At 41.6% G+C, this 26905-nt stretch overlaps 4 protein-coding genes, 1 long non-coding RNA gene and 1 other non-coding gene across 10 annotated transcripts in view; 2 read left to right on the top strand and 4 right to left on the bottom strand.

Moving 5' to 3' along the window:
• The window catches only part of LOC137137776 (collagen alpha-1(XXV) chain), a 131983-nt gene extending 125298 nt beyond the window's left edge, over positions 1-6685 (bottom strand). The window contains exons 1-2 of the mRNA XM_067524423.1: positions 6127-6685; positions 5906-5975 (exon numbers count right to left, since the gene is read on the bottom strand). Coding sequence (XP_067380524.1) covers positions 5906-5975; positions 6127-6423 — 367 coding nt within the window. The 5' untranslated portion in view covers positions 6424-6685. The remainder of the gene's footprint in view (positions 1-5905; positions 5976-6126) is intronic.
• Positions 6686-11840: 5155 nt separating this feature from the next.
• LOC137138172 (uncharacterized) lies at positions 11841-14650 on the top strand. The gene is made up of 3 exons (XR_010915905.1): positions 11841-12209; positions 12729-13198; positions 13295-14650. It is a non-coding gene; the product is annotated as an uncharacterized lncRNA (long non-coding RNA).
• Positions 14651-14751: 101 nt separating this feature from the next.
• On the bottom strand, positions 14752-19668 carry larp7 (La ribonucleoprotein 7, transcriptional regulator). Of its 2 annotated transcripts, XM_067525179.1 has the most exons (13): positions 19524-19667; positions 18821-19023; positions 18235-18335; positions 18024-18107; positions 17337-17501; positions 17131-17233; positions 16675-16974; positions 16351-16504; positions 16120-16262; positions 15822-15934; positions 15517-15676; positions 15175-15266; positions 14752-14864 (listed from the first exon to the last, which is right to left on the bottom strand). In XM_067525179.1, the coding sequence occupies exons 2-13, from the start codon at positions 19011-19013 to the stop codon at positions 14787-14789; spliced, it is 1686 nt and encodes a 561-aa protein (XP_067381280.1). In that variant the 5' UTR covers positions 19014-19023; positions 19524-19667; the 3' UTR covers positions 14752-14786. The 2 variants fall into 2 exon arrangements, with proteins under 2 accessions (XP_067381280.1, XP_067381281.1); XM_067525180.1 differs by lacking the exon at positions 14752-14864 and having other exon boundaries at positions 15240-15376; positions 19524-19668.
• Positions 19669-19793: 125 nt separating this feature from the next.
• LOC137138170 (protein NLRC3-like) lies at positions 19794-24060 on the bottom strand. Its single transcript, XM_067525178.1, has 6 exons — positions 23550-24060; positions 21693-23415; positions 21364-21447; positions 21131-21214; positions 20619-20696; positions 19794-20530 (listed from the first exon to the last, which is right to left on the bottom strand). Exons 1-6 carry the CDS (start codon positions 23860-23862, stop codon positions 20212-20214), a joined length of 2601 nt encoding a protein of 866 aa, XP_067381279.1. The 5' UTR covers positions 23863-24060; the 3' UTR covers positions 19794-20211.
• Positions 20007-20080, top strand: trnai-aau (transfer RNA isoleucine (anticodon AAU)). The gene has a single exon. It is a non-coding gene; the product is annotated as a tRNA-Ile (tRNA).
• A 454-nt stretch (positions 24061-24514) lies between the features above and the next one.
• The window catches only part of LOC137137644 (ADAMTS-like protein 1), an 87082-nt gene continuing 84691 nt past the window's right edge, over positions 24515-26905 (bottom strand). For all 4 annotated transcript variants that reach the window (XM_067524167.1, XM_067524168.1, XM_067524169.1 and 1 more), the window contains one exon: positions 24515-26553. In XM_067524167.1, coding sequence (XP_067380268.1) covers positions 26444-26553 — 110 coding nt within the window. In that variant the 3' untranslated portion in view covers positions 24515-26443. The remainder of the gene's footprint in view (positions 26554-26905) is intronic.

Here is a 26905-nt window from a genome sequence, read left to right as displayed (position 1 = left end):
AGAGGGGTAAGAGGAGCATGTGGCAAGCACCTCAGGGGATCCTTGTTTCTCTTTGCTTGTCTGGAATCTAGAATGCCCATGACTTGGAGGAGCACTGGCATCATTGTGCTTCCTTTGTGACTGGAAATTGATGACACGGACACCTGAATGTCAGGCCTACAATCAAAACAAATGAAATAGAAAGTATTTCATGGACATAGTCGTTGGGGGATGTAAATGAGAGTTTGTGGCTGGTATTATTGATTGAGACAGAAATGTCTCAAACCAAATTAGATCATTACATTAGAGATTAAATACGCAGGAAATTCCTTCAGTGGCCACAGGAAAATCACCATATTGAACAGTAGACCAGCTGTTCCACGAGCAGAGAGGGTTTCTCTTGTCTGTTAAAGTCTGCTGGTGGGTCAGGGATGACTATGTGGGAGCATGAAGGGAGGTGAACTTAAGCCACCACAAAGAGGAAATTCAGAAGGATGACTGGAACTTCCAGATCAGTGTCAGAGGGCACCTCAGCGGATGACACAGAGTTTGTGAGCCATCTTTTGTGGTGGACTTACCACCCACTTCCAGGGGTGTATTGGGAAGCAGCATCAAGGGCGACCAACAGCAGTGATTCTGCTCCACTGCAGAAGGTTACAGGGCAATGGAGAAAGGGGTTACAGTATGTTGCATCACCTCAAGCAAAGAGCCCCCTGAATGTACAGACACCCACACAGATGTCATCCATACCTGTGATTAATCTTAATTCTTTTACCCACTATTTCCAGAATAAATGAGAAAAAAGCCTCGATATGAGCAAACAATAAAATGACAGAATGCTGTCTCAGACAAATGAATAGACCAAAAAGCGTTTCCAGCAGGGAAACCATTCAACTTTAATCAAAGGACTTACTGAAGCCCTGTCCACAGGGCATAAAACCACACTACAATAACATTGCTCCACCTTTAATATTTGGAATCTCATTGTCCAATTTTGTGCTTTGATGACACAGAAAGTGCAATCAACCCTAAAGGGGGAAAAAAAAAAATGGTATTCTTAGCTTGCCTTGCCCTGAGTATTTGGAGCAAATGCATGTCAAATAAGAAACCGAGTCAAGTCTTTGATTCATTTGTGGGGTGTGCCGTTACGTCGCGGTGATGGAACACCCTTCACATAACTCCAAGCAGTAACTGTAAGAGGAGCCAAGACAGGATTTCCAAGCTTCCTACTTCACCCCGCACCAAATAACAATTGAGGGTCGCCGCCAGGAAACATTCGAGCACACATGAGATAGAGCAACAGGCACGAGCATTTTGATTCTGCTCCATTCGTTTGGCCTCGTCCGCATTTTCCCAGCCTGAGGTACGTCGGTCTTTAGCAGGGTGCTGTTGTGGCATCGCTCGTGTAAAAATCATGTCATTTACTCTCCATTCACAGTCTCCCCCAAGGTAAAAGTGTAGTAAAAATTAAAACATAAAAGTGCTTTCAGCTGGAATCTCCTATCCAGCTCATCATCTCCTATAAAAAAATGCTGTGTCAAAGGTACAGAGAGACAATCTGTGCTATTTCCAGGACCCGGACCTTTATAATAAACCTTGTATGACGGCGAATGCATCAATTCTTCATTATCACATGTTAATTTATTGGAACTGTGAATAGGAGCCGAATGAGTCCAGCTATTCATGCATAACAGGATCCCAGCAAGATGTTCTCCACCATGTCGAGTACATTATGCTCGCGATTTACATGTAGATGCTCTCTTAAGCAATTGAGCAGCAATCAAGATCATAATTGCCCATTCGCAGTTGCCTCCAGGCGAGGCTTCCCAGGCGCCATCATTCATCTCCAGCCTCTCCCGCTCACAAACGCCAGAATAACCTGACTTAGCTAACCAGAAGCAGCTGGACGCAGTGGCTACCTGGAAGCCTGCTTAGCTTTACCTAGCACTCAGTAATTACATGGCCATTAGGGCACCTCCCCTACACCGAACCACACAGAGGGCTTAATTCAAAAGCTGTCAGTGATTAATTACCAGTTGCCTGCTGAGTTGAGGATATCTGAGGGGACTGACATAACTGTAACTGTAGCAGGCCACTGGGATTACACGCTTTGTGAGGTGGAAGGGAGGGGGGGGGGCAACTTGGCCACAAGGAGCTGAAATGGAGTGATTAGCTTGACAAAGTTGTGGGGCTTGTGTGTGTGTGTGTGTGTGTGTGTGTGTGTGTGTAGTTTTGCTTCTAGTCAAGCGATTCAAATCTTGATTTGACAAAGCTGCCAAATAGACCTGCGTCTGATTTTATTTTGAAATCTGACAACATAACATCCAGCTTAAATACACCACCCCCCTCCCGCTGCCCCTTTGCCCTCAACAACCAGTGATGGATGGGGGTTTAGTGGGGGGAAAAAACAACATCCAGCACATTACAAGCTGTATATTGCTGTTTTCTCAAGAGCACTTATGCTGGTGTTTAGCAGCCAGGGCTTTCTGAAGCGTCAACTTCAAGAAATGCTGCAGAGTCGGGAGTGGAGGTGAATCTGTGGGTAAACAAGGGGAAAGTGCAAAGCAGCAGCGCTTGCTGACTGCACATTTTATTAGGGTCCCATTAAACAACAGGCCCTACTTGGAATGCAGTTCCCCGGGGAGGAGAACGTACACAAACCAAACGTGAAAAAAATTAAAAAATAAAACAAGAAAACCAGAGCGCCAAGGCTGAAACTACAGAGAGACTGGCTTCACAGAGTGGCACACTGGGGGGTTGTGACTTCAGACATTTTCACACCAAGTTGGTTTGACTGGTTTTCAGTTCCCTTAGACTCAAGACGATTTGCACCAAATGCATGGTGTAATATTAGCTTTTCAAACCCAATGTGCAGCCCAGAAACCCTATCAGCTCTCTTTGAAGCTGTACTTACAGCTGAATGTTAATGCTTCTCCAATGTTCACTGTTTTAGCTTAATCACAGCATCCTAACATTGGATAATTAGCGTTAAAATAAATCTGCGGAAAAGCCGGGATTTTTTTTTTTGTAGTTCCATTTATGCTCGCTAACCAAATCACATTTTTTTTGACAGTGCAGTGCTATGCCCAGAGCCACGTCACTTGCGTGGCTGACAAAATTGTCAGGTTATCAGCCCGAGTGTGACAATGCTTATAACCGGATGCTAAAAACACAGTAGGAACCACGAATGGTGCCAGTAGAAACTCTACTTTCATTTACAAAGACTTACATCAACATGAAGACTGTATAACCTAAAGTGGCCCTTTAGACTGTGGCCACCAATTTTCAACTTGTTTCTATGGCTTTAGTTTAGGGAGGTCACACCCCGCAGACTTCCCTATATTAAAATAACCCTCTGCTTCAAACTGAAAAACTCCTCCAGATGACATCACACGGAGGAATTTTTCATCATTAGAAGTTCAGATGACATCAGTTCAGTCGACGGTGATCACATCCTCCACAGTGTGAGATAGATAGTTTGATATAGGGAAGTCAAAGGGACCTTTCGTGGCATTTATGTACAGGTACTACCCAAACTAGAACCAAAAGAAGTTCAGCATCAGTGAAGGCGTCCTTTAAGGTCACAACAGACTTCCTCAGAAAAAGATGGCACAAACTTCCTCTGATTCAGAGGCAACTTAGAAAATATCCCTAAGCTATGGACCATTGCGCTGTCTATGCAACCACTCCGTCTTCTTTGACAGCAATAAAGTGAAGACTGTGAAAAGCACATTATAGTCCACCCCTCAAAGAGAAAAAAAAAAAAAAGCCACATCTGAGCCACAGGCTGCCTCTTAGACAGAGGAGAGGATAAATATTGAGTGAACCCATTCAGCGTTCATAGAGTATGAAGATATTTGGCCTGAAAAAGCCCATTGCAGGGCATTATGGCACAAGATGCACGTGTGAGACACGGCACGAGCATTGCGATATTAAATACACTCCAGATTCTTCAAAGTAAACTGGTGATATATGGGGGTTTTTGTGTGTTGCCATAGTTCAAAAACAAATGCACAGGCACTGAACACGGAAAAGTGTAATCAAATTTTGAGGGCCCGACGTGTCTGCCAGTTTCCACGATCAAGCGCCGGGCCGCCGTAGTTTTTTAGCATCGTCTTGCTTCATTTGATGTGAAATGTTTTCATTGTTTTATTTCTGCCCCTTCACAGAAATGTGGTGGGAGAAAATAAATGGCAGACATGTGACGAGGATTGAGAACAGAGAGCACCGCGACTGTGAGAGTCTCATTATAGTTAATACTTCCAGTCCTTGTGGCTCATTAATTCAGGCCTTCCCACTCTACAGATGAGTCACTCACAACTGATAAACCACTTGTGAAAATGTAGGAATTTGGCTAAGTCATTCATGTTTTATCACTTTCGGAGTTGCTGCGTGTATATGAGTATATGTACCCTCACTCTCGTAGAGGTCAAAGGTCAGGGTCACCGACACATCCATCACACCCTATAGCCGGGATTCAGTGTCTTGCTCGAGGACACTCGAGTCCAGATGCTTGCCGACACCTGGATTGTCCATCTCAAGAGTCGGCCACAAGCACTGCTCTGGTCTGTTTCACGGCTACGGCTGATCCCGGGAGGTCACCTGCAGTATGTTTGCACTAACTGTATCACGTTCCCAGCTAGAGCTGACGGAGACGGTGATGCAGACGGATGCCTGTTCAGACTTTTTTTTTAAAAAACCTCAAATAAAACATTGTCAGTTTTCTTCAGCAGTTGCACAGACACAAGTCTGCCAGAGTGAGCATAAGGTTCACATGCGGCTCGTTAAGAGCACGTGGAGATGTTGCTGTGATGTACAGAAGACAGAAGGTGGTCACGCTTCCTTCTGGTTTCAAGGACTCGTTTTATCCAATTTGGAAGGTGTTTGACAAGCTTTCGATATTCTAGAAACGGAATTATCAGTGACCTTGTCATTTGAGGATTCCTCACAATTTTTCACCAGTGCCTCTTGAAAGAAAACGCACAGGGCTGCGAGCATGTCCCCGTGGCATCGCAAAGGCATTCGCACATCCATTCTCATGTTGCAACCGTGCAGGAGCTATGACAGCAGCCAGATTTCAGCTAATGCAATGGGTTTTAAAATAGTCTGTGTAGCTCATATTGTAGTTTACTCAACCCCTCAAGGAACACTTAATCCTTCACTTTATACAATAGGCTGTTTCTCCGACACCAGTATGAAAAACAAATCCTTCTAAAAACGAAAAAAGGTTTCTTACAGCCTCATAATAAAACTATCTTAATAGACTTCTGAATTTTTAATTGACTTAATTAACAACCTACTTGCTATAATTGGATGTGGTATTTCTTTTTTTTTTCCTGTCTGTTTTGAAATGTCCTTTTTTCACTGCATTCACACTGGAGACGTCAGTGAAGATCTCTGTCGACAGTGGACAACACTAAATGAAATGGTGAAATTTAAGAGTCTGATAAAATAAGAAGTCACAGCTGAAAGTCTGCAGCATTAACTCGGTATCCCACCATGATGTGCTAAATAACACATCCTTGACTCTGTCCCAGAATGATCAGAATGCTGACCCAACACAAATGTTTCCATCTACTGGTGGGAAATGTGAATTTCACGTGGCTTTTTCATCCGAAGAGACAGGCAACATCACAAGCCCAACAACCTCTCAGCACCTCTATGTATAGACTGCTGTTAAATGCCTTTTCTTTCGGTTAGGTGTAAATGCCAGTCAGCTGTCTGCATCCTTCACAGCAGACCTACCCAATCTATCTCTATTGCCAATCAATCCTGCCATGCGTCACCCTTTTTTTTATAAATTAATCTAAGGCCCCGATCAGAAAGTTCTCATGCACCCTTACATCTACTCTGCTCCGAGTCAAATAGGCATCAGATTGAGGGCCTGGCACAGCCACAGTGCACTGAGTAAAGTACTGTCTCTTACCTGGAGGGCAGTTGCACTCAGGTGATGCCTGCCGGGCTGTCCGAATCTTGACGTAATTTTCATAGGAGTGCTAGAATTGTAAAAACATATCCTGTTCATTCATATGCACATGATGTAATTGACTTTTTTTTTTTTTTTGCATAGTTCTTCACTGATGCAGAGACAACTCGTGGCCAATGAAGCGTCTGAAAGCAACTTGCAGAGAGCCAGCGCAGCCTTACCTGAGACAGCAGCTCGTCCACTCTTTGTTGAATCAGTGAATTAAATTCATCCATGGAGTAACCAGGGGCACGGATGTAGGTGTGCTCCCCGTTCACGCTCTCCAAATCCATAACCCGCTCCTTAATGTCAGCTGTGGAAAGGCTCAGATGGATGCAAAAGGCGATGGACGCCACTGAACATAAAGACGAGATTATGCTCAGCACAGTTGTGCGGCAACGTTGCCGCTTCTGAGGCGCCACTTCTTTCTCCATTTTTTCCGCGCACATAGATGCTCCTCTTGCCTCAGCGGTCTCCATTTAACTACAAGCGCACTCGGGAGCAAACTGCATCTGGCGCGGAGTCACGACTTTGTGGCACACACCGTTCTGTGTGCGCCCTGCGACGCGGCGTTCACGTACAGTGGCTTTGTGGTGACAGCGACGCCGCTTCAGCCAAAGCAAGTCAACCTGGGTGACGGCGTGCTGAGGCTCCCGCAAAAACTTGTTGCACCGAGTGAATTGCTGCAGACGAAATTGCTATTATGTACAATAAAGTAGCAGGAGACACGGGTGGTGCGGGTGGGGGTGGGGGGGTGTTGAAGGCAAGCGCGCATGTGGTGGAGACAGCATTACCACTCGCAGCTTTTCCACGGTGCACGCTCCCCCTCATTAAGGCAACAACACGCCTCCAATCTGTCCTGACTGATTAACATAATTTATTGACCCGCTCCTTTTTGCGCTCTCACGGTCGAGCACGATTGGCGTCAGTTGAAGTGAAGAGCGCCGTTACTGAATTGTCCTGAGATGTCCAGTTAGGACGCTGCGTAAAAAGGCAGTTTCTGGTCGCATTTTGTGAAATACTGGTTCTTAAGACAATAAATCATTCAAGGATTTGCCTTTTGGTTATAATTGAATCATTTCATTTTCTGTGGCCAATGAGTGACTTTAACTTGCTGTTTTTGGACGAGGCGCCGCGGGAAAAACGCACAACATTCTTTCAGTGCTATGGGTTGTGTATACGAAGACGCTTACTAAACGGTCCAAATGTGAGAAATATGATAATGACATTGACTGAATGTGCTCAGTAGACCTCATGTGGAGAGAAGAGAGCCACATAGTCCGGCAACGCTCAGCCAGAGATGCGCCTGTGGGGTCGATCGACTCCAAACTCCCGTCTGCCCTCTGAGCTGATTGATGCCTTGGATTCTGTTATGATCTATTTCGTGGATCTATTGTAATAGCAAGCAATGCACACAAATCACCAATGATTAATATAACAGAACTCGTCGAAAACTGAAAATGATCTTAAGAGCTGACAAGATGGGCAGAACTGTAAAAGGATTCCAAACATTTTTGAACCGAGTGTAATCCACATTACATTTAGAGCTGCCTGTGTCCACGGCACAATGATGATTTACTGGGATTTGGCGCCACCGTCCGGCTTACATACGCATTAATTCAAATTGTTCATAAGCACAGATGCCGCGCGTAAGAGCATATTGACAGAGAAGCCTTTTTTCCATGTGCAGACAAAAATACTTAATGAGAAAGGACTTTATATATCAGTAAACCTTCCCAGACTCCTTTTCCATTTTCTCTTATATTTTAATGCGTCTTTGTGAAAACATGCTTTAATGGAATAGGAAATATGAAATCACCAACACAGCGACAAAGTAACAACAACAACTACTACTACTGAATGTTTGACGTATGAACACAAACATTTAGAAGGATTATTGTATGTCCTGCAGTGTAAAGCACTAAAGAACTGACGCTATTCCTTTGTGGCATAGTCTGTAGACTTAGAGTGTAAAATCTACAACATACGAATGAGGGCAATTTCATAGATATTTCAAAAGTCTACACATGCCTGAACAGCTCAAAGATTGGCTCGACTTACATCCGTGAGACAGTATTTACCCTGAAATAGAAAAGTCTTTGGAGGCTCCTGGTTTTTCTACACTGTTTACTAGAGTAAAAAGAGCCAAATAGCAGCACACCAATTGTGAAATCTCAGACATGCTCTTCTTGTTGCTGTAATTTATGTAAATTCTTGCTAAATCGTGTCTTTATTCCTCATTACATTGTTTTACAGCTGTACTAGTTAATCTACATATTCAGTTTACATACAATTATTCATTATGATGTATTAGTAGGAAAAGTAAATGAAATCAACTCCACCGTTTCCAGCTGTAACATTAAGATGTACACTTGAAGCATCAATTGAAGTCCATAATTTATTCTGAAAATAGGTAATTTTTTACTTGTAAAGTTTCTACATTATGATATTGCGACTTTAACTCAAATGCATGATAGTTTACACCAGACAAATCACCACAGTCAAATTATTTTGCCTGTCTGTGTATTTGACTTTTCTAAAGCCTTGGGCGCCATCTAGTGGACAGATCCAGCTCAGGTCCTTCACAGTGGACTCAACAATCCATAATTTCCCAACTGTGTGAGACAAGATCCTCGTGAGTGCATCCCTTTTGACCTTTGGATAGGTCACACTTTCTTTTATTTCCCGTTTTGATAGCGCGTTTAGGCTTATATCCTTTCCGCCCCCCCTTTTATTTTGCACAGGACCACAAAGTGACAGCTGGAGACCTGCAACACAGTCACCAGACTGCACCTTGAATATGCAGCATGATTAAAAAAATAAATAAATAAAAAAAGTAGCCACTACTTAATGTAACATTACTGCCGAGAGCTCAGAATCCTCTTTACGCGCCAAAAAGACGCATCATAGCTGTGCAGCGTCCTCACCATGACAACGGGCTTTCATCCAGAATAATCCACTAGTTTATTTTTGGAATCTCTAGGGCCGCGGCCACTACCTTCATTCAACACATACACACACACAGACAAACACACTCACGTTAATCCCGTCAATAATTCATATGCCATAGGCCTGCAGCGAAAAGTCACGGACGCTGAAAGCCGCCGCACAACACAACACAACACAACGGCAACCGGCGACACACAGCCATGAGGTGAGGTCATCTGAGCCTGTGGGAGCTTCTTCTAGACGTAAACCCAAATGACTGTATGATAGAGATGTGCAGGCACTTTGCTCTGATTTCAAACGTTAAATTATCTTGATCCTTAAGTTGTGTTCAGGCTTCATGCTGTGAAAATATGCGTTCAGTTTTATTCCTGCAGGAGCTAGAAGTTCAGTGGCTCATTATTAAAACATACACACGTTTGTGCAAATTCAGGAAGCAAAAGAACGTGGACAGTTGTCATATTTAATCAGTTTTAGCTTTTTTGTGACTAGTTTTACTTTTGAAATTATTTAGCACAGCATAAAAATGTTACACTTATTCATACATGGATTATCGTGAAAAATCCGACACTTTCCTGAAAGCAGCATCACATATATGTAAAATAAACTATAATAAACTTTTCTAATATTCTATTTCAAACACCTCTTACCTCAATGTCCAGGAGCTACAACAGCTACCAATTGGGTCTGAATCAGATGTCCTCCATGACCACAGAGTACCGGGACAAGTTCCTCCCTCCACAATGCTACATGACCGTTGTCTCAACCACAGCACAGAAAAACCCTTATCATTCCCTGAAGGGGACGAGCACCGATGTAGGCACATTCAGGTGAGTTCTATGTTCTGCATGTCCATGATGTCTTTGTCCTCCTGAATGGAACGATCTGGTGATTGTCACTTTGAAAAGGCAGGAAACTGCTAAGTGGAGAAGAGCCGGACATGATATTACACCCACTGGGTGTCTGACAAATAACTGAATGTATCTAACGGGCGCATTTTTACTCTGCATGTGTTTTAGGTCAGAGTTCGTCAAAAAGAAAAGGTTACAAAGCCCAGTCAAAGCAGCAGAGCCACCTCTGTCCCCCGGACAGCTGGCCTCAAGGGTGGAGGCCTACACATCGGTGTACAAACGTGAGGGGACTTAGATCAGTAGAGACCTTTTTTAGAGAAATCAAACCAATTTCTGCGGCCAGACTCAAATCCACGCTCACTTTGTTTTATTCACAGATGATTTCCGACCGTGGAACTTTATCAAGCAGCAGCCACACAGGCCCGGCGACAGCCCCAAAGTCACCCACAGATTAGATTTACGTCCCCACAGGGATTCTGGTCCAGTGGAAAGGAACCATACGTCCAGTCCAGCAGCAGATCACGGCAGGTTCCTCTCCATAACACATGCACACTACATACCGCACAAGCGCCAGCGCACCAAGCCAATCCTGCCAGTGATGCACATCCTTGAGAGAAGCAACGAGCCGTTTATACTTTTTTCTATTATTTTTATAGTAATTGTTTATAATTGAATCATTTCGATTTCTGTGGCCAATGAGTGACTTTAACTTACTGTTTTTGGACGAGACGCTGCGGCAAAAACGCACAAAGTTCTTCAAATGCTCTGGGTTGTGTATACGAAGATGCTCACTAAAACTGTCCAAGTTTGAGAAATATAAAAATGATATTGACTGAATGTGCTCAGTAGACCTCGTGTGTGGAGAAGAGTCACAAAGCCCGGCAACGCTCAGCCAGTGGCGTCGACCGACTTCAAACTCTCGTCTCCCTTCTAAATAGATTGATGCCTTGAATTATGTTATGATCTATTTCGTGGATGTACTGTAATAGCAAGCAATGCGCACAAATCACCAATGATTCAATATAACAGAATTCATCGAAAACTGAAAATTATCTTAAGAGCTGACAAGCCACAATTATCATTTACTGGGATTTGGCGCCACCGTCTGGTTTACATAAGCATTAACACAGGTTGGTCATACGCGCAGATGCCGTTACGCATTGAGCGAGTGAACATATTGAGAGAGAGAGAAGCCTTTTTCATGTGCAGACACAAATTCTTGATAAGAAAGGACTTTATATATCCGTAAACCTTCCCGAACTCTAACTTCTTACTCCCATTTCGTTTTTTTCTTATATTTATTTGCCTCTTTGTGAATACACCCTTTGCTGCAATGGGTCATATTAGGCCTCTGCTTTACTTCTGTTATCTATTTTGTGCCGTGTTCACTTGTCAAAATTTAAAATAAACGTACTAGTATAAATACTTGTAAAACCTGCCAAGGACCAAACTGACACCACGTTAGAGGAACTGTTACAAATTCTGCACTAATAGAGGCTTAAAGCAGTGACTGAAGAAAACAACCCATATTTACTCAAAGTTTGTACTTCTGTAGATCTATGAGGTACTTGTACTTATGTATTTATCACTTAGTCTATAATTTATTCTGAAAATGGGTACTTTTTTTATTTGTAAATGATTTGTACGTTGTGATTTTGCGACTTTAACTCAAATACATGATAGTTTACACCACTGAGGTGAAGAAATATCGCCACAGTAAAAGTATTTTAATGTAGTAGGCCTGTCTGTCTATTTTACTTTTCTAAAAGCTTGGGCGCCATCTAGTGGACAGATCAAGCTCAGGTCCTTCACGGTGAAGTCAACAATCCATGATTTCCCGCCTGTGTGAGACAAGATCCTCGTGACTGCATCCCTTTTGACTTTAGAATAGGTCACACTTTCTTCTATTTCCCGTTTTGATAGTGCGTGTAGGTATATCCTTTCTGCCCCCCCTCCCCCCCTTTACTTTGCACAGGACTACAAAGTGACAGATGGGAGTCCTGCAGCACAGTCACGATGCAATATGCGCCACCAGACTGCACCTTGAATATCCAGCATGATTTTAAAAAAAAAAAAAAACTAAATTAAGCACAAAGCCACATAATCTCCTACTCGCTAAAAGCACATTATTCTACAACTGGTGTCTATTTCCAAAGTAGCCACTACTTAATGTAACATTACTGCCGAGAGCTCAGAATCCTCTTTACGCGCCAAAAAGACGCATCATAGCTGTGCAGCGTCCTCACCATGACAACGGGCTTTCATCCAGAATAATCCACTAGTTTATTTTTGGAATCTCTAGGGCCGCGGCCACTACCTTCATTCAACACATACACACACACAGACAAACACACTCACGTTAATCCCGTCAATAATTCATATGCCATAGGCCTGCAGCGAAAAGTCACGGACGCTGAAAGCCGCCGCACAACACAACACAACGGCAACCGGCGACACACAGCCATGAGGTGAGGTCATCTGAGCCTGTGGGAGCTTCTTCTAGACGTAAACCCAAATGACTGTATGATAGAGATGTGCAGGCACTTTGCTCTGATTTCAAACGTTAAATTATCTTGATCCTTAAGTTGTGTTCAGGCTTCATGCTGTGAAAATATGCGTTCAGTTTTATTCCTGCAGGAGCTAGAAGTTCAGTGGCTCATTATTAAAACATACACACGTTTGTGCAAATTCAGGAAGCAAAAGAACGTGGACAGTTGTCATATTTAGTCAGTTTGAGCTCATTTTTGACTAGTATTACTTTTGAAATAGGATTAATACAAAAACATGTTTACTACTTTTTTGTTTGTTTGTTTGCATATTTTGTCAACGGATTATTTAGCACAGCATAAAAATGTTACACTTATTCATACATGGATTATCGTGAAAAATCCGACATTTTCCTGAAAGCAGCATCACATATATGTAAAATAAACTATAATAAACTTTTCTAATATTCTATTTCAAACACCTCTTACCTCAATGTCCAGGAGCTACAACAGCTACCAATTGGGTCTGAATCAGATGTCCTCCATGACCACAGAGTACCGGGACAAGTTCCTCCCTCCACAATGCTACATGACCGTTGTCTCAACCACAGCACAGAAAAACCCTTATCATTCCCTGAAGGGGACGAGCACCGATGTAGGCACATTCAGGTGAGTTCTATGTTCTGCATGTCCATGATGTCTTTGCCCTCCTGAATGGAACGATCTGGTGATTGTCACTTTGAAAAGGCAGGAAACTGCTAAGTGGAGAAGAGCCGGACATGATATTACACCCACTGGGTGTCTGACAAATAACTGAATGTATCTAACGGGCGCATTTTTACTCTGCATGTGTTTTAGGTCAGAGTTCGTCAAAAAGAAAAGGTTACAAAGCCCAGTCAAAGCAGCAGAGCCACCTCTGTCCCCCGGACAGCTGGCCTCAAGGGTGGAGGCCTACACATCGGTGTACAAACGTGAGGGGACTTAGATCAGTAGAGACCTTTTTTAGAGAAATCAAACCAATTTCTGCGGCCAGACTCAAATCCACGCTCACTTTGTTTTATTCACAGATGATTTCCGACCCTGGAACTTTATCAAGCAGCAGCCACACAGGCCCGGCGACAGCCCCAAAGTCACCCACAGATTAGCCGCACGTCCCCACAGGGATTCTGCTCCAGTGGAAAGCAACCATAAACCCCAAACGTCTAGTCCACCAGAAGATTTCGACAGGTTCCTCTCCACAACACATGCAGACTACATACCGCACAAGTGCCAGCGCACCAAGCCAATCCTGCCCGTGATGCACATCATTGAGAGAAGCAAGGAGCCATTTCATACAATGACCACCATGAGGGCAGACTACAGACCTTGGAACACGCTGCAGTGCCTTCCTGTTGGTAAAGAAGACGCCGCCTGTAAGAAAAGCCTCACTTCGCCTGCTCAGGGCTGTACACCAAACTCAAAGCCTTGTAGCCGCCATCTAAATACAAATAAGGCTGCACTCTCTGATTCCAGCTTTCACATCACAGACCAACTTAACCATGCTGCCGAGAGCCAAGCTGTCTCTGAATGTCATTGAGTCTCCTCTGACAAAGACTCAGCATGTACTGGTCCATCTGCATGGACAGAGGAGTGACCAGGCCTAATAGCAACAACTATACCTCACTTGTAAGTCACTTTAGCCAAAAGTGACTAAATCTAAACTATGAAGAGCCACCAAAGGCTCATATAATAATCAGCTGCACAGTGTCCAGCAGGAGCTAAGGCCGCTCTGATGAGTTGTGGTCAAACATTACCTCAAGTAGTGTAACCTAAATGAAACTAGCATTATGTAATGGCAGCTATTTTTACACTGCTACTCTTCAGCATTTTGAATGTTATGTAATCTACACAATTGAAGCTTTTTCCTATTCTTGTTTGGGGAGAGAGGTTTGCTATCACAACATAACGACCTCCCGTCAATTAACAATTTTTCAACCGAGTCAGCTGCTAGACTCTTCTGAGGGAAAAACCCGCACACTCAGGGTAAGACTGGATGCATTAAAGCAGATGCCTGCCCACACCACCTATTTTTGCTGCTTGTAGAGCTCTTCGCTTCAACACAGCCGTGACGAGAAGTATCAGCGTACTACAAATATAGAAGAACAAAAATTTTAGTCATCAAAAAAAATGACATTTTATTAAAAAAAAAAAAACTAGGAGACTGAAATAATCCATACAGAAAATACCACGACTGGACCATATGTTGGCTGGGAGGTTTCAAATCAATTATATTTACATTATACACACACACACACACACACACACACACCTGTCTCTTTTAAAAAAAAAAGGCGCATTTAAAAATGTCTCTATGCATAGCAGCATTCTACAACATACTGGAGGCTCCAGTGCAAAGAAAAAAAAAAAAGGACATTTCAATTTATTCACACATACACAGAGTTATCTCCCAACCAAATACACATTAACACCAACTGTTCTCTTTAAATCCAATCACGTAATGTCTACATAGTTACAACAGGTTGAGTTGTTTAAAAAAAAAAAAAAAAAAAGGACGAGCAGTTAGTCTTCTTGGAAACGGATGTGCTTATTAGCCTCCTTAGCTCGGGCGATGATGATCTTTTCTGCTTTGGATATTAGCTGCAGTGTGACAAGAAGAAAATAACTTTACCTGTAGTGAAAACTACATGTATTTCAAGTATTAGTCCGTGTCAAAACATAAATTTTACGCTCAGAAGGCTGCTTATAAACAATGGTGTTTCTCATAAAGTCCAATCATAAATGTGTGTTTTCACTAAATAGTACTATGTGACAGTATACGTGAACATTATATTCCATGATTTTGCTAAGAACTTGAACAACTTATTTTAACAGTCTCTTGTTTACATACTGTGCACACTAACATGCATGTATAAGTATTTTTCTTATTCTAAAAAAATGCAGGTCTCACCTTCTCTGTACCTCGCTTCTTTTCCCTCGGACGATTCAGCTTGACTTGGCGGTCGACTAGGATCTTCTGCCAGTACCTTTGTTCACTGTCACCTGTAAAAGCAATTTACCAGATATAATAATGTTGTAATGCTGAAGAACTCATTCTTGAGAGTTTGCGTCGTGTAAACTCATCCGTGGAACCTTTTTGAAACCTCTGGCTCCTGTTTCCAATAAAAAAAAAATTTCACCATCACCAATTATGAAAACCAGCTGTCAACCACATCCTTTCCTCACTTAGACTCATTGTGGTGTTGTGCACACACAAAACACTCCTTCCTTCAAATAGTTCAAACACTCATACCTGAGATAATCTCGAGTTTCCAGCTGTGCTCTTTCTGCAGCTCTGCTCTTGCGTCACTCACAGCTTTAGCGTCCTCGGGGGTGTGAAATCGGATGTGACCCTCAGCGTCGCCTTCCAAGATGTCCGCGTACACCACTTGTGATATTTTGCCCAGAGCATCCTGGGCACACAGACACAAATCAAACACAAGAGCGGAGCAGCATTATATTTTTATGATCATGGTCTGTTTTCAAGTGACATTTTAAACATAACTCGGATGCAAAGTGTCAGTAAAGTTGATGCGAGTGCTCCGATGAATACTGTACTTTGATGATCTTCCTCCCTGGAAGTGGCTTGTTGTCCGTGATCTTCATGATGACACCACTGGTAAACTGGGGGCCCTGGTTTGGCGCCGTTTCCCTTTTATTACTCTTTTCAGCTAAAACACAAAATGAGTGAATCAAACAAACACTTTACATCATTACAAGCTGACTGTCAGTAACATCAAAACTGCCTGCAAACAAAGCAGGACTTGAATGTACAGAAATATTTTAATATAAAAAAAAATATATAGATTTCATTATGGTCTATTTCTTTTTGAACTGGACAAAGAAAAGAACTCACTCTCTTCATCTTGTGCTTCCATGTCTGTCTCTATTACATGTTTGGAAACTTTGTGATCAATCTTATTAATGCACTTCTTCAGGGACCCCATGCTGCACTTCTGCAAGGTCATGTACTCTTCCTTCAACTTGAGCCACTGCTTCCTTTACATGGATAAAAATAAATAAAAAGATGTCTAAACGCAAATTAAAGCTGTTTAAGTTCTGAAGGGATTTTCATGTAGGTTATTACTTTGATAGAACCCTGAGTGGGATGACTTCCTCCCCGATTTTCAGTTTCTCCTTGTGTTTCTTCTTCCTCTTCCTTTTTGGTTTAACAGCTGAATCATCTCTGTTTTCTTTCCCTTCCTCAACGCCTCCATCTGTGTCACCTATAATGGGCATATCTAAAGGGGAGAAAAGAAAATAATACAAAAAATAAACGATTTAACACAACAAACTCATGGTGTCATTGCTGCAGAAAAACGGAATAATTCTTCACGAAGTTTCTGATGATAGAAGCAATAAGAGTATAAGACATCAGGCTTATGAAGCCGCAGATACAGTGATCACTCACCAGTTTTTGCTGAATCTTTCTCCTTTTCTCCAGATTCACTTGTTTTTCTTTTTTTAGATTGCACCTCGCATTCTGATGCCTCCGCTGTCTGCGACCGCCGCCTTTTTTTCTCTGACAACTTGCCTGGTGTCTTCGGAGCACTAGCGACCTCTGGTTCAGATTCCCCAGCTAATGACTCTTTCCTCTTCTGTTCTGACGGCTCTGCATCCATAACCTGTTCTTTAGCTTCCTCTTCAGGTATTGGCACTGTGGTGCCTTCTTTCTTTTTCTTCTTCTTCCTCTTTTTCTTATCTTCTTCACCTACAGTACACAAACATCAAACAATTGGGAATCAAAGCAACTCATTACAAAGTAAACAATTTACCTGATGTTATGTCAGCATCAGAAATGTCAGGGAGATCAACTCTAAAACTGGTACAGGGAAGCAGACATGGAATACAAATGCAATATTTCTACCTGATGGTGGGTTGTCAGCTGGCAGAGTAATTGCCTTTCTACTTTTTGTCTTGGGAAAAATCCCTGGTTTCCTAGGGGCATCTTCAGGGGGGTTGTTCAGCATCTGTTTCAAACATCAAATCAAAGTTTGCTTCCAGTCCAATACAAACAATGGACTGACACGAGTCATTTCCTTGTATTTAAGGTAACGTTAAACTAAGTTTTACCTCTATGGCTTTTTGTGCTTGATCCTCCTTCTCAAACTCGACAAAGGCGAACCCCTTGGGGTCACCAGATGACTTGTACCTGGGGATGCTAATATAAACTACATTCCCACATTTTGCAAAAACTCGCTCTATCCAGCTGTGATTCACATCCTTGGGCAAAAGTTCCTAGTTTAAAAAGAAAAAGGCATTTTTACTAGTTTGTGGTATTTTTAAATCGGTAGGCAACATAACATTTAACAAAATAATCCACAAATGAGAATGTCCAGGTAGACATGACTTAAGCGTAAGGTACAGCTGCACTTAAATGTTTGTGAATCCTTTAAAAAGATTATTACTGCATAAAGAGGAGCTCAAATATTGCCAGGTTTTCGAAAAAGTCGTAAAACCAGACAAAGAGGAACCAATTAGACAAGAGAAAAAAGTGACACATTTATTGAGGAAAATTATCCAATGTCACATAATGACCCTAATGTGACCCTATAGGATTACGAAGCAATTTAAAAGGGAAATTGAAGTCAGGTGTTTTAATCAGTGGAATGACAATCGGGTTCGAGTCGGGTTTGAGCCTGTGCCTTATTTAAAGGAAGACAAATCTGGGTCTTTACTATCAAAGTTCGGTTCCCTTTACCTAGTTTTAGGACTGAATACAAAGATACAAGATACAAAAAAAATCAAACGTTATTTCACCACATAGACTGTGCGGCTGTCAACATCACTGGGAACATCTCCAATTGGAAGCTGACGCCGTACTTTAGTTCCTTTCAAATTAACCTGAAACACAAAAACAGGCACATCCTTTGTGTTGTTGTAATTTTAGTACAACCTCCCAAATTATGCAAACACTGAATGTAGTATAGTTATGAAGTAACTCATAAAAAGAGGATTCACTTTACGGTACCTCAACAACAGACGACGTCTTCAACGCCCTTGCAATCAGTTTGATGTCAGTTGTGAGCTTTTTCATTCGATTGAAGCTTGCCAGCACACAGATGTCAACATCTAAGACACAAACAGTCTGATGTCAGCACTTGCAGGGTCAAATTGTTCAATTATATTTTGTGTTTTTGTTTACTAAAAATATTCCCTCTGTCTATACGGGCTGCAAAGTAACACCTGAGTTGAACATAACTCTACGGACAAAAGGCTACAGCCAGAGTTATCCAAATCAAGTGGATATCTTAACTCTGGTATTTGCAGGTCGGTCTACTTCAGTCAACATCAGAGTATTAGAACGTATCCCTCTATAATGCATTTCAGCACTGAACAAGGACTGTGGACACTGTCCTAAACCTTTGATTGTCTAAATCACCTTACAGTCGGTATAAAAAAGAAAAAAAACGCTTTCATTATTTCTGCAACAAGCATCTTGTTTAATGTGCATATGACCCATCAGCACTGTAATAAGACAGTCTAGACAAATGTATAATCTAAGAATCAATGGCAGGCACTGATAGAAGCGTGTGTGGAGATTCAAAGCTGCTTACATCCATCGTCTGACTCATCGATGAGCTTCCTCAGAAAGCGGTCTTTGTGAAGGTTGACATCTCCGAACCAGAACTCCACCTGCTTCTTCACATCACCGAGCAGCTGTTTGACACGAGACCTTTTCTTCTTCTCTATGTCCTTGTTCTTGGCGACGGGTTCCGGGGCGCCGGCTTCACTAGCCTCTCTCTCCATTTCAGTTGCCCTTTGAGCGAGACAGTTCGGACACGCACGGGCAAACACACAAACACACACACACACACTGACCTCAGTACAGTTGGCATCTATTCATCTTTAACTTAGTCTGACTCTACATTGGCAAATCCTTCTGTGTGTATCTGAGAGAACAAGTCGTGATGCTACCGAGTTAACTTTATAGCTTAATTTAGTTACACAGCGTTAAACTTGCAACGGTGATCAGCAGTGTTAGCGATTCTAACGTTACATCCATTTAAAAATCAGTCAATGGTGAACACACCCCATTAATATGGTAACACAATCTAATTGTTGTTACTCAGTAAAAGGAGCGTCAGTCTCATATTTGTCATCACATGAAAGCGAACCGATCTCTCTGCCAGCAATCACGACTTGTCGAAGCTTTTAAGTTCGCGGGTGACATTTTAAAAGAAATGCCGCAGTCATTGCTAAGCGATTCCAAAAATCCGTCAGAACATCATCTAATATTCAAACAATATAATAACTTACAGCACTCAGCCTATCCGATATGAAGAAAGTGTCCAGCTTGATGGTCAACGGGCACAAAAATAACATTTAACAGCAGCTAGCTGGCTAACTTGGTCCGTGCAGTAGGACGTCGCAGAAGAAAATCGTCACGGTTACGCAGCTTCCGGGGAAATATTTCCAGATGGAACTCAGAGGTTACAATAAGTCAGATTTTAATAAATAAAAAACGGACACGTTACAAATAAAAAAAGGGCATAAGACAGTTTACTTCACAGAAAAGATTCATTCACATTCATAACGATTAAATAAATAAATAGTAAAATAAAAATAACGAAAGTAATGTGAAATAACATCATAACTGGTCTTTTTATGAGGAACATTGAGTAAAAGCGCAACTTGCAGAAAAGAAAAAAAACTCACACGGGAATTGGTATTTATGACCAGTTAAGACAAATATTAAGCAGCAATAATATGCAACAGAGCTAGCTACGCAAGTTGCAAAATGGCCGGTTAGCTCAGTTGGTTAGAGGGTGGTGCTAATAACGCCAAGGTCGCGGGTTCGATCCCCGTACGGGCCACATGCATTTTGTTAATTGTTTTTTAAGGAAATGGTGATGTTACTTTGGGGCATTACAAGTGAATAAAATTTTCTTCTGTATTTACCATTTTTAAAAACATTTAATGTGAAATAACTGGAGACTTCTGTGTCTCAGAGATTCAAAATGGTCTCAAACTTTTTGAGCTTCTTGCATATGTCATCATCAGTGCAGATCTCAATCCTGTGCTCGACGAGCTGCGATAGTTGCCCGTAGAAAGTCCTCGCCCACTGGGTTTCTAAGCAGTGGACTGATAGGTTGCACACTTTGTGGAGTACCATCAGTAGCTTCTCATTGCCGCTGGCCTCACACCTTTTGAAGACCCATTTCCCCCACTCCTCCCACATATCACCATCTGTGAAGTCCACTGTAATGCTTTCTTGGATGCACAAGGACTTTGGCTCTGTGTCAGTCACGTCATTCCATATGGCTCTGCACAGAGATTAGGAGAAACTTCAGAAAAACGTACCCTGGTAAAACCCATTATAGAGTTATTTGTTGGCAAAGGCGATTCACTCACACAACTTTTCTCAGAGGATTTGGGGTTAAGTCACTGAGTGACAGCAGACCTCTATAGCTCACTCGGTTAGCCTCCATCCTGTGAGAGCACACAAGAGTAAAACTATACAACCTGAAAGTTTTGTTTTTTTTTACATTAAAAAATATTTAATTACATAAAAACTATGTTATACATTCTACAATAATTGGCCACTTCATTAGTTACACCAATACTTCTATTGTATATTCCCTATCTATATTTCCTGTAATTATATATTTTCTAGAGTAATTCCCTGATCTGCATCTTAATTTCCTAATTGCCACTAAATCAGTGGCAAACTCATTTTAGGGGCAAATTTAAAAGAAGCCAACAACATAACTAATGATAAAAGTTGCCTCTGCAATAGAACTGTATTATTTACATCCATTTGTCCTTGTCAGCTTTTAAGTGACGATTGCAACCCTTCTGTTCTAACAGACAAAATGTTCTCATGAAGCGCTGCAGCTTTGCAACATCTCTCAAATGTCTCTTACCATAATTCTTTTAGCCTATTTTTAACTCGTATGGCACTAGAGATAGCCTCGAGTTCCTCATCACCAATGTCTGACCATCCAAGTCTGAAATGGGAAAAAAAAGTAAAGGTCTGGGTTCCTTTTATTTTTAGGACCAAGAATACCGCAGTGTTTCAAAGTATTTGTTTGTCACATACTATTATTTAGTATTTCCCCTCACAAATATCGAAGACAAATATTGATAATCATCTTACCCTAGGTGGATTATACTGTCTGACACTTCCAGCACATCAGCAATGACCCCAACTGCATTCATATCAAGTTTGTTTTCTCCAAGCCTTAAAATTTTAAACTGTGGTGTTACACAAGCCAATATATTTCATTTAACAATCATTTAATAAAAAGAGAAGAGGGATGCAAAGAAGGCAAACACAGGGCCGCTGTCCTCTTTAAAACACAAAGAGCAATAAATGTCACATACGCAAAGCATAGTCGTAGCTGCACATAATGCTAAATGAAGAAGAATTGTGAGATAGGTGAGATTAGGAGAAGAAGAAACACCACTTTTTCTTGATAAACTCACCAAAGACTTTCACATCTAAGTAGAAAGGGCTGAAAACCTCTTAGGGCCTCACATCTTATTCCAGTCCCTGTCAGATCCAGCTCTGATATTGTTCCCTTTGTGCTTTTCAGGAAGTACATTATGGCATTGTAATCCATTTGGGAGAGGATTTCATCACTAACATTGACCCGTAGTGTCGTTGGTTGCACAGCCATGGCTAATGAGGGGTCCTGTTGCTCAAACAGGCAGTGTAAGTGATTTAAGATGTGGGCCCCGTTCTCGCAGAGTGCCGTAAGTTCTTTGATGAGCCTCTGGCGATAGGTTACTACTTTTTCTTTGTGGCAACACAGTCCCACCTGCCTAGAGAGAAGAGCAGCATTGCGTTCAGAGAGGATTCCAGACAGGAAACGGTTGAAAAGGTCCAAATGTCCATCGTTTTCCCCCTCCCCGGGGCCTGCAGTATACCGAGGTGCATCGGGTAGAGACTGATCAGTCACTGCACAGTAAATTGCAGCAAAGAACTCCTGCACCGTGAGGTGCGCAAAGGAGTAAACATCTTCAGTGCAACCAGGTTCTTGTGCTACTGTCTTATCAAGGAAGGTACTAACAAGGCTGCATCCTTCCAGTGCTACAAAGACTTGGTCACTGCTATAAAATAGTGTTTGATGCTCCATTAGTTTTTGGAAAGCGAGCCGACCCAGCTTTAGGACTTTGTCAGACAGTGGCTGCGTAGGCCCTGCTCTTTGCTCCGGAACACATGTTTTGGATCTTTCTTGAGTGTGAGATCGAAGCAAAGCCACTAGATACTGCACATAAATGTCCGTCATAGTCTTAGGGCTTTCTCCACAGAGATCCTTTGTTTCTTTGAGGATGCAGCACACAATGTAGCAAAATGCAGGGATGTAGCACAGTGTAAGCATCAGTTCGTTTGCTGATACTACTGTGAACATTCGATCAGCAAGGCCACTATCTTGGAAATAACGTAAGAAGAAGTCCTGAACTTCAGCCAAGGAAAAGCCAGCGATGAGCACAAAGCGGTCGATGCAACATACGGGGATGTGATTGATAGCTGTGGGTCGACTTGTGAGCAGGATCGAAGCATTGGGTAGCATTTCACCCTGCATCAGACTCCCAAAGATCTCCACTAGCTCTGCATCTTCATCCGGCTCAGTCACAAATACGTCTACATCACAACTCCTGAAGTACCTAAACTCATCAAAGCCATCCAAAATAATCAGCAGTTTGTTGTCATTTGCTAAAATATTATCCAGCTCTTTAGCAAGGTGCCTGTTTTTGCGCAAGACCAACTCCCGGAAGTTTGTGGGTTTGTCAATTAGATTCAGGTCTCTGAAGGTCATGTGTATGATGAAGTCAAATGGTAAATTGTCCTTGTTTCGGCCGAAATCGAACAGCATTTTCTGCACCAGGATAGTTTTTCCGATACCTGCCACCCCTGTAACTACAACTTTCTTGACCGGCCGGTTTCCATTTGGGCTTGAAAAGAGTTCGGCTGGTGTGATTTTCTTATGTCCTGCCCGCTTCTGCTGCAAAGATAGTCGCTTTTGTCCAAACATCAGCACCTCATGTCTTTTCATCTCCAGGTCCTGGTGTCCGTCAAGCAAAAGAAGGTTGACATAATATTCAGAAAAAAGGATTTTCTCTCCATGGCGACTGTTGTAGAAGAGCATGCTCTCACTTCTGCGCCTGAGGATGTCTCTGTGCTTTTGTTTGACTCTGATGTACTCTGAAAAATCAAGAAGGTTATGATGTCTATTGGAGATTGCTACATGAACGCATGTTCACGTGAACACTGCAATGTCGAGTACACAACTACACAAACAAATTCAAAAAATGAATGTACCAATCAGATTTGCATACCTACGGATGGAGGCTGATTCGCGTCGCCTTCTTTAGGATGTGTCTGTGACTCTTGCTGATAATGGCTGCTGATGGAGAGAAAAATCTTGGCTGCTCCTTCACCTTTACACTCCAGGATATCCAGCACCTTTCTCACTCTTGCCCGGGGCCCAGGCCGACACAAGACATCCTCACGGTCATCCCGAGTGAACACTTCTCGACTTACTAGGACCTCTAGCATAGAGTCAATCTGTCCTTCCAGTTCGTCCACAAGGGAAACTCGCAAAACTCTAATTGCCGTGATGCAAGAATTACAACTATTCTTGTCCACCATAACTTAAATAACGCCAGCACTAATCATATGTCCTGTTATCATCAACTAACTTTGTCAATTTGAACTGGCCCGATGTCAAAAAATGCTGTCCTCTTGTACTTAACTGTGTGTGAATACATGTTCCTTTTCAAAAGACGAGAAGTAGAGTGTGAGCTGCATGTTGTAAATAAAGAATTGCTTTTGGTTCTTTCTGTTGTAGAACCTCCCATCACATTAGTATGCATCTTCATTTATATGATCAGTCAAAGGCTTTGGTGAAAGGAAAAGGTTGGTGCAATATTATGACTCACCACCAAGAAAAAAAAAAATCCGAGAAGTTTCTTTATAGTTTATTTATAAAGCCTAGAATTACAAATATGCATCATAGGGATTTTGCAAATTGTGCAACACCTACACCAACTGTTTTTTAATCATAGATTACCTACGTGATCCAAAACCAAAAACCCCTTCTATTAAATTGAGAAATATGTCCATGCATGTGTGTGTGTGTTGGGGGTGGGGGCTAAAAAAAAAAACAGAAATGTAGTAGTTTTCAAATAATGGCTGACTTCTTTTTAACTCTGGAAACAAACAGGCCTTTGAGGATTGTAAAGGTCAATATTAGCATCTTAAAATCATCTTAGGAGCCAAAGCAGTTATGCTATAGGACAACATTTATAAACTTTATTGAACCAGGCATAAGCGGAGCACATCACATCAATTCACCAGCAGAGGGTTCCCTTTGCATGCACATCAAACCCTGTCAGCTGTAGAGAAACTAATACTTTAATTCAAACTTCTAGTTATTTACAAAGGTATGCACAAGGGCACACATTAAAATAAATAGTTAAAAACAGGACCCAAAATATCTACATAAATTAAGAGTGTAAGTAATTCCTCTAAAAAAAAAAAAGAACAAGAAGAAGAAGAAGAAATAATCACACCTCAATGAAAGGATAAGTAGTCTCATGCTAAGGTATGTTACACTTGATAATGAAGCATTTTGAAACCCAGGACAAAATCTAAAAAGTGCAAAACCCATTACAAAAATGTAAATATGGTACATTATCATCTTTAAAAAGTACAGTTTTGATTAAAATCCAACAATGACACACAGTTCTTATTTACATTTTTTTTTTAAAGCTACAATATGCAACTTAAGCTTGGACTAGCATGTGTCCCTACTCTGCTATGCTCTTCTACCCTCTGCCACGCTCTGCACACCCCTTCAGGTACAATCCATTATCAAATTTCGATAAATAAAACTGATCAAGCAGCAATTGTTTGAATTCTCTGCACTGTTGCTCTTCATTGGAGGCAAGATAGCAATAGCAAGACTTATCTAAAAGATTTCTGAGACGATTTCTACTTAAAAATATTTGTGCCTTTAGGCAAAACTAATGCTGGAATCAGTTCTAGACACAGTCGCATAAGAATAGTGTAACAAGTGCAGTTTTGTCCTAAAATGTCAAAATAGAACTCGATGGACAGGATGAATTAGTAGGGGATGATTACACTCACCTCACATTTAAACACGGGTAACATCACAAAGTGGTTAGAAAGACAATTTTAACAAGCATCTTTCAATCAAAATCCAAGTCTGAAAACAAAATATATAAACAATGTAACTATACAAAGTAGATAAGTAAAAATAAAAAATAAAAAACTCTATAAGCCTGTGTTCTTAACAAAGACTTTGATGAGTTGAGTGCAAAATCTTTTCTAAAATTGACTTGCTTCAGTCAAATACCTCCCATTAGTGCAACCCATGCAGGATAAATCTTCATCGTGTCCTACTTTCCACAAATTCATGTAAAACGTCTGCGCTTTAATTCCATTCTACTTGACCAGTCGCTGCAGTCAGCACATGCTGAATGACCCAAGATTTTAGCACAGACCACGATCAACTGCTAATTATCAAAGATGAGGCTTTTAGTCACTTTAGCTAAGAGTATACTCACATTTTAACAAGAAGAAATTATTAAAATAATAATGCTGTTTTGGAGATGATTGTAACGCTGGGGTTTTTCAAAAAAAAATCCCCGGGTAATGTCAATAATTCTTTTAATTATATATTTGTGTAATGTATGATAAATGGTATGATACTGTGCTCCCCATTTTAGACATGGCCGTAGCAGCACTGTTTTTTTTTTTTTTTAAGGAAAACCCTGAAGCACCAGATTGCATTCATTCATCAACAGGTCTGATTCCTCTTTATGATACTATAAATTTCCTAATACTCAGAATGAAAACTTGCCACATTAGTTGCATGAAGTTTCACTTTACAAAAGGCAGACATTGGTTCCCCCTCTACCCAAAATGAAAAAAAAAAAAAAAAAGGAAGTAAAACTGAGCTTTCGTAAACATGTAAATCCTCTCATAACAACACTTTCCAATTCAAACCTACGCATGGCATTGAGGAAATTAGGTCACTCCATGTATGATCATTCAAACATCCCTCTTATACTAAGGTATCCCAATCCAAAACGGTTTATTTCAGACAGGTGTTGGCGTTAGACTGGGGCACAGAGGTTTTAAGTGTCTGCTGGCACCTTCCCTGACCCATCCAGGTCGTCCGCAACTCTCATCTTACGCGGCCGTTTCAGGTGTTCCTGCAGGAATAACAGCAGCGGCTCTTGAACTGGGGGAGCGGGCAGAGCTCCAGGTTTCGAACCTTCTCACAGTACCTGGTGCTGTCTCGGCAGTCTCCCTCTGGAATACACAGAATATACGGTTTACTACACATTGTCACTTAATTAGGGTTTTTTAAGAGTTTCAGTTTAGTGAGGGGGATAACTGCTGCTATAAATGAAAATGCAATTTCGGAATTCTAGTGGCAGTTCTTGGTTAAATGGTCAGCAAACCAAAATCATAAATATTTCCCTTTCACTTTCAAGTGAAGAGGATTCTAGAAAGGAACCTCTAAAAACGTCTGTCTGCCAACTAAAACTATGTGATTTGTGGAGCTTCTTGTATCTGTTTCAAACCACTGAAAGCGACATTTAAAAAACACCACACATCTTTTCATGAGGGCTCTTTTGTTTCTCACATTGAGGTCTGTGGT

This window comes from Channa argus, chromosome 12, assembly GCF_033026475.1.
Source record: "Channa argus isolate prfri chromosome 12, Channa argus male v1.0, whole genome shotgun sequence".
Lineage (NCBI taxonomy): Eukaryota > Metazoa > Chordata > Actinopteri > Anabantiformes > Channidae > Channa > Channa argus.
The sequence above is the reverse complement of the archived record's forward strand: the minus strand, read 5'-3'. Positions and strand labels throughout refer to the sequence as shown.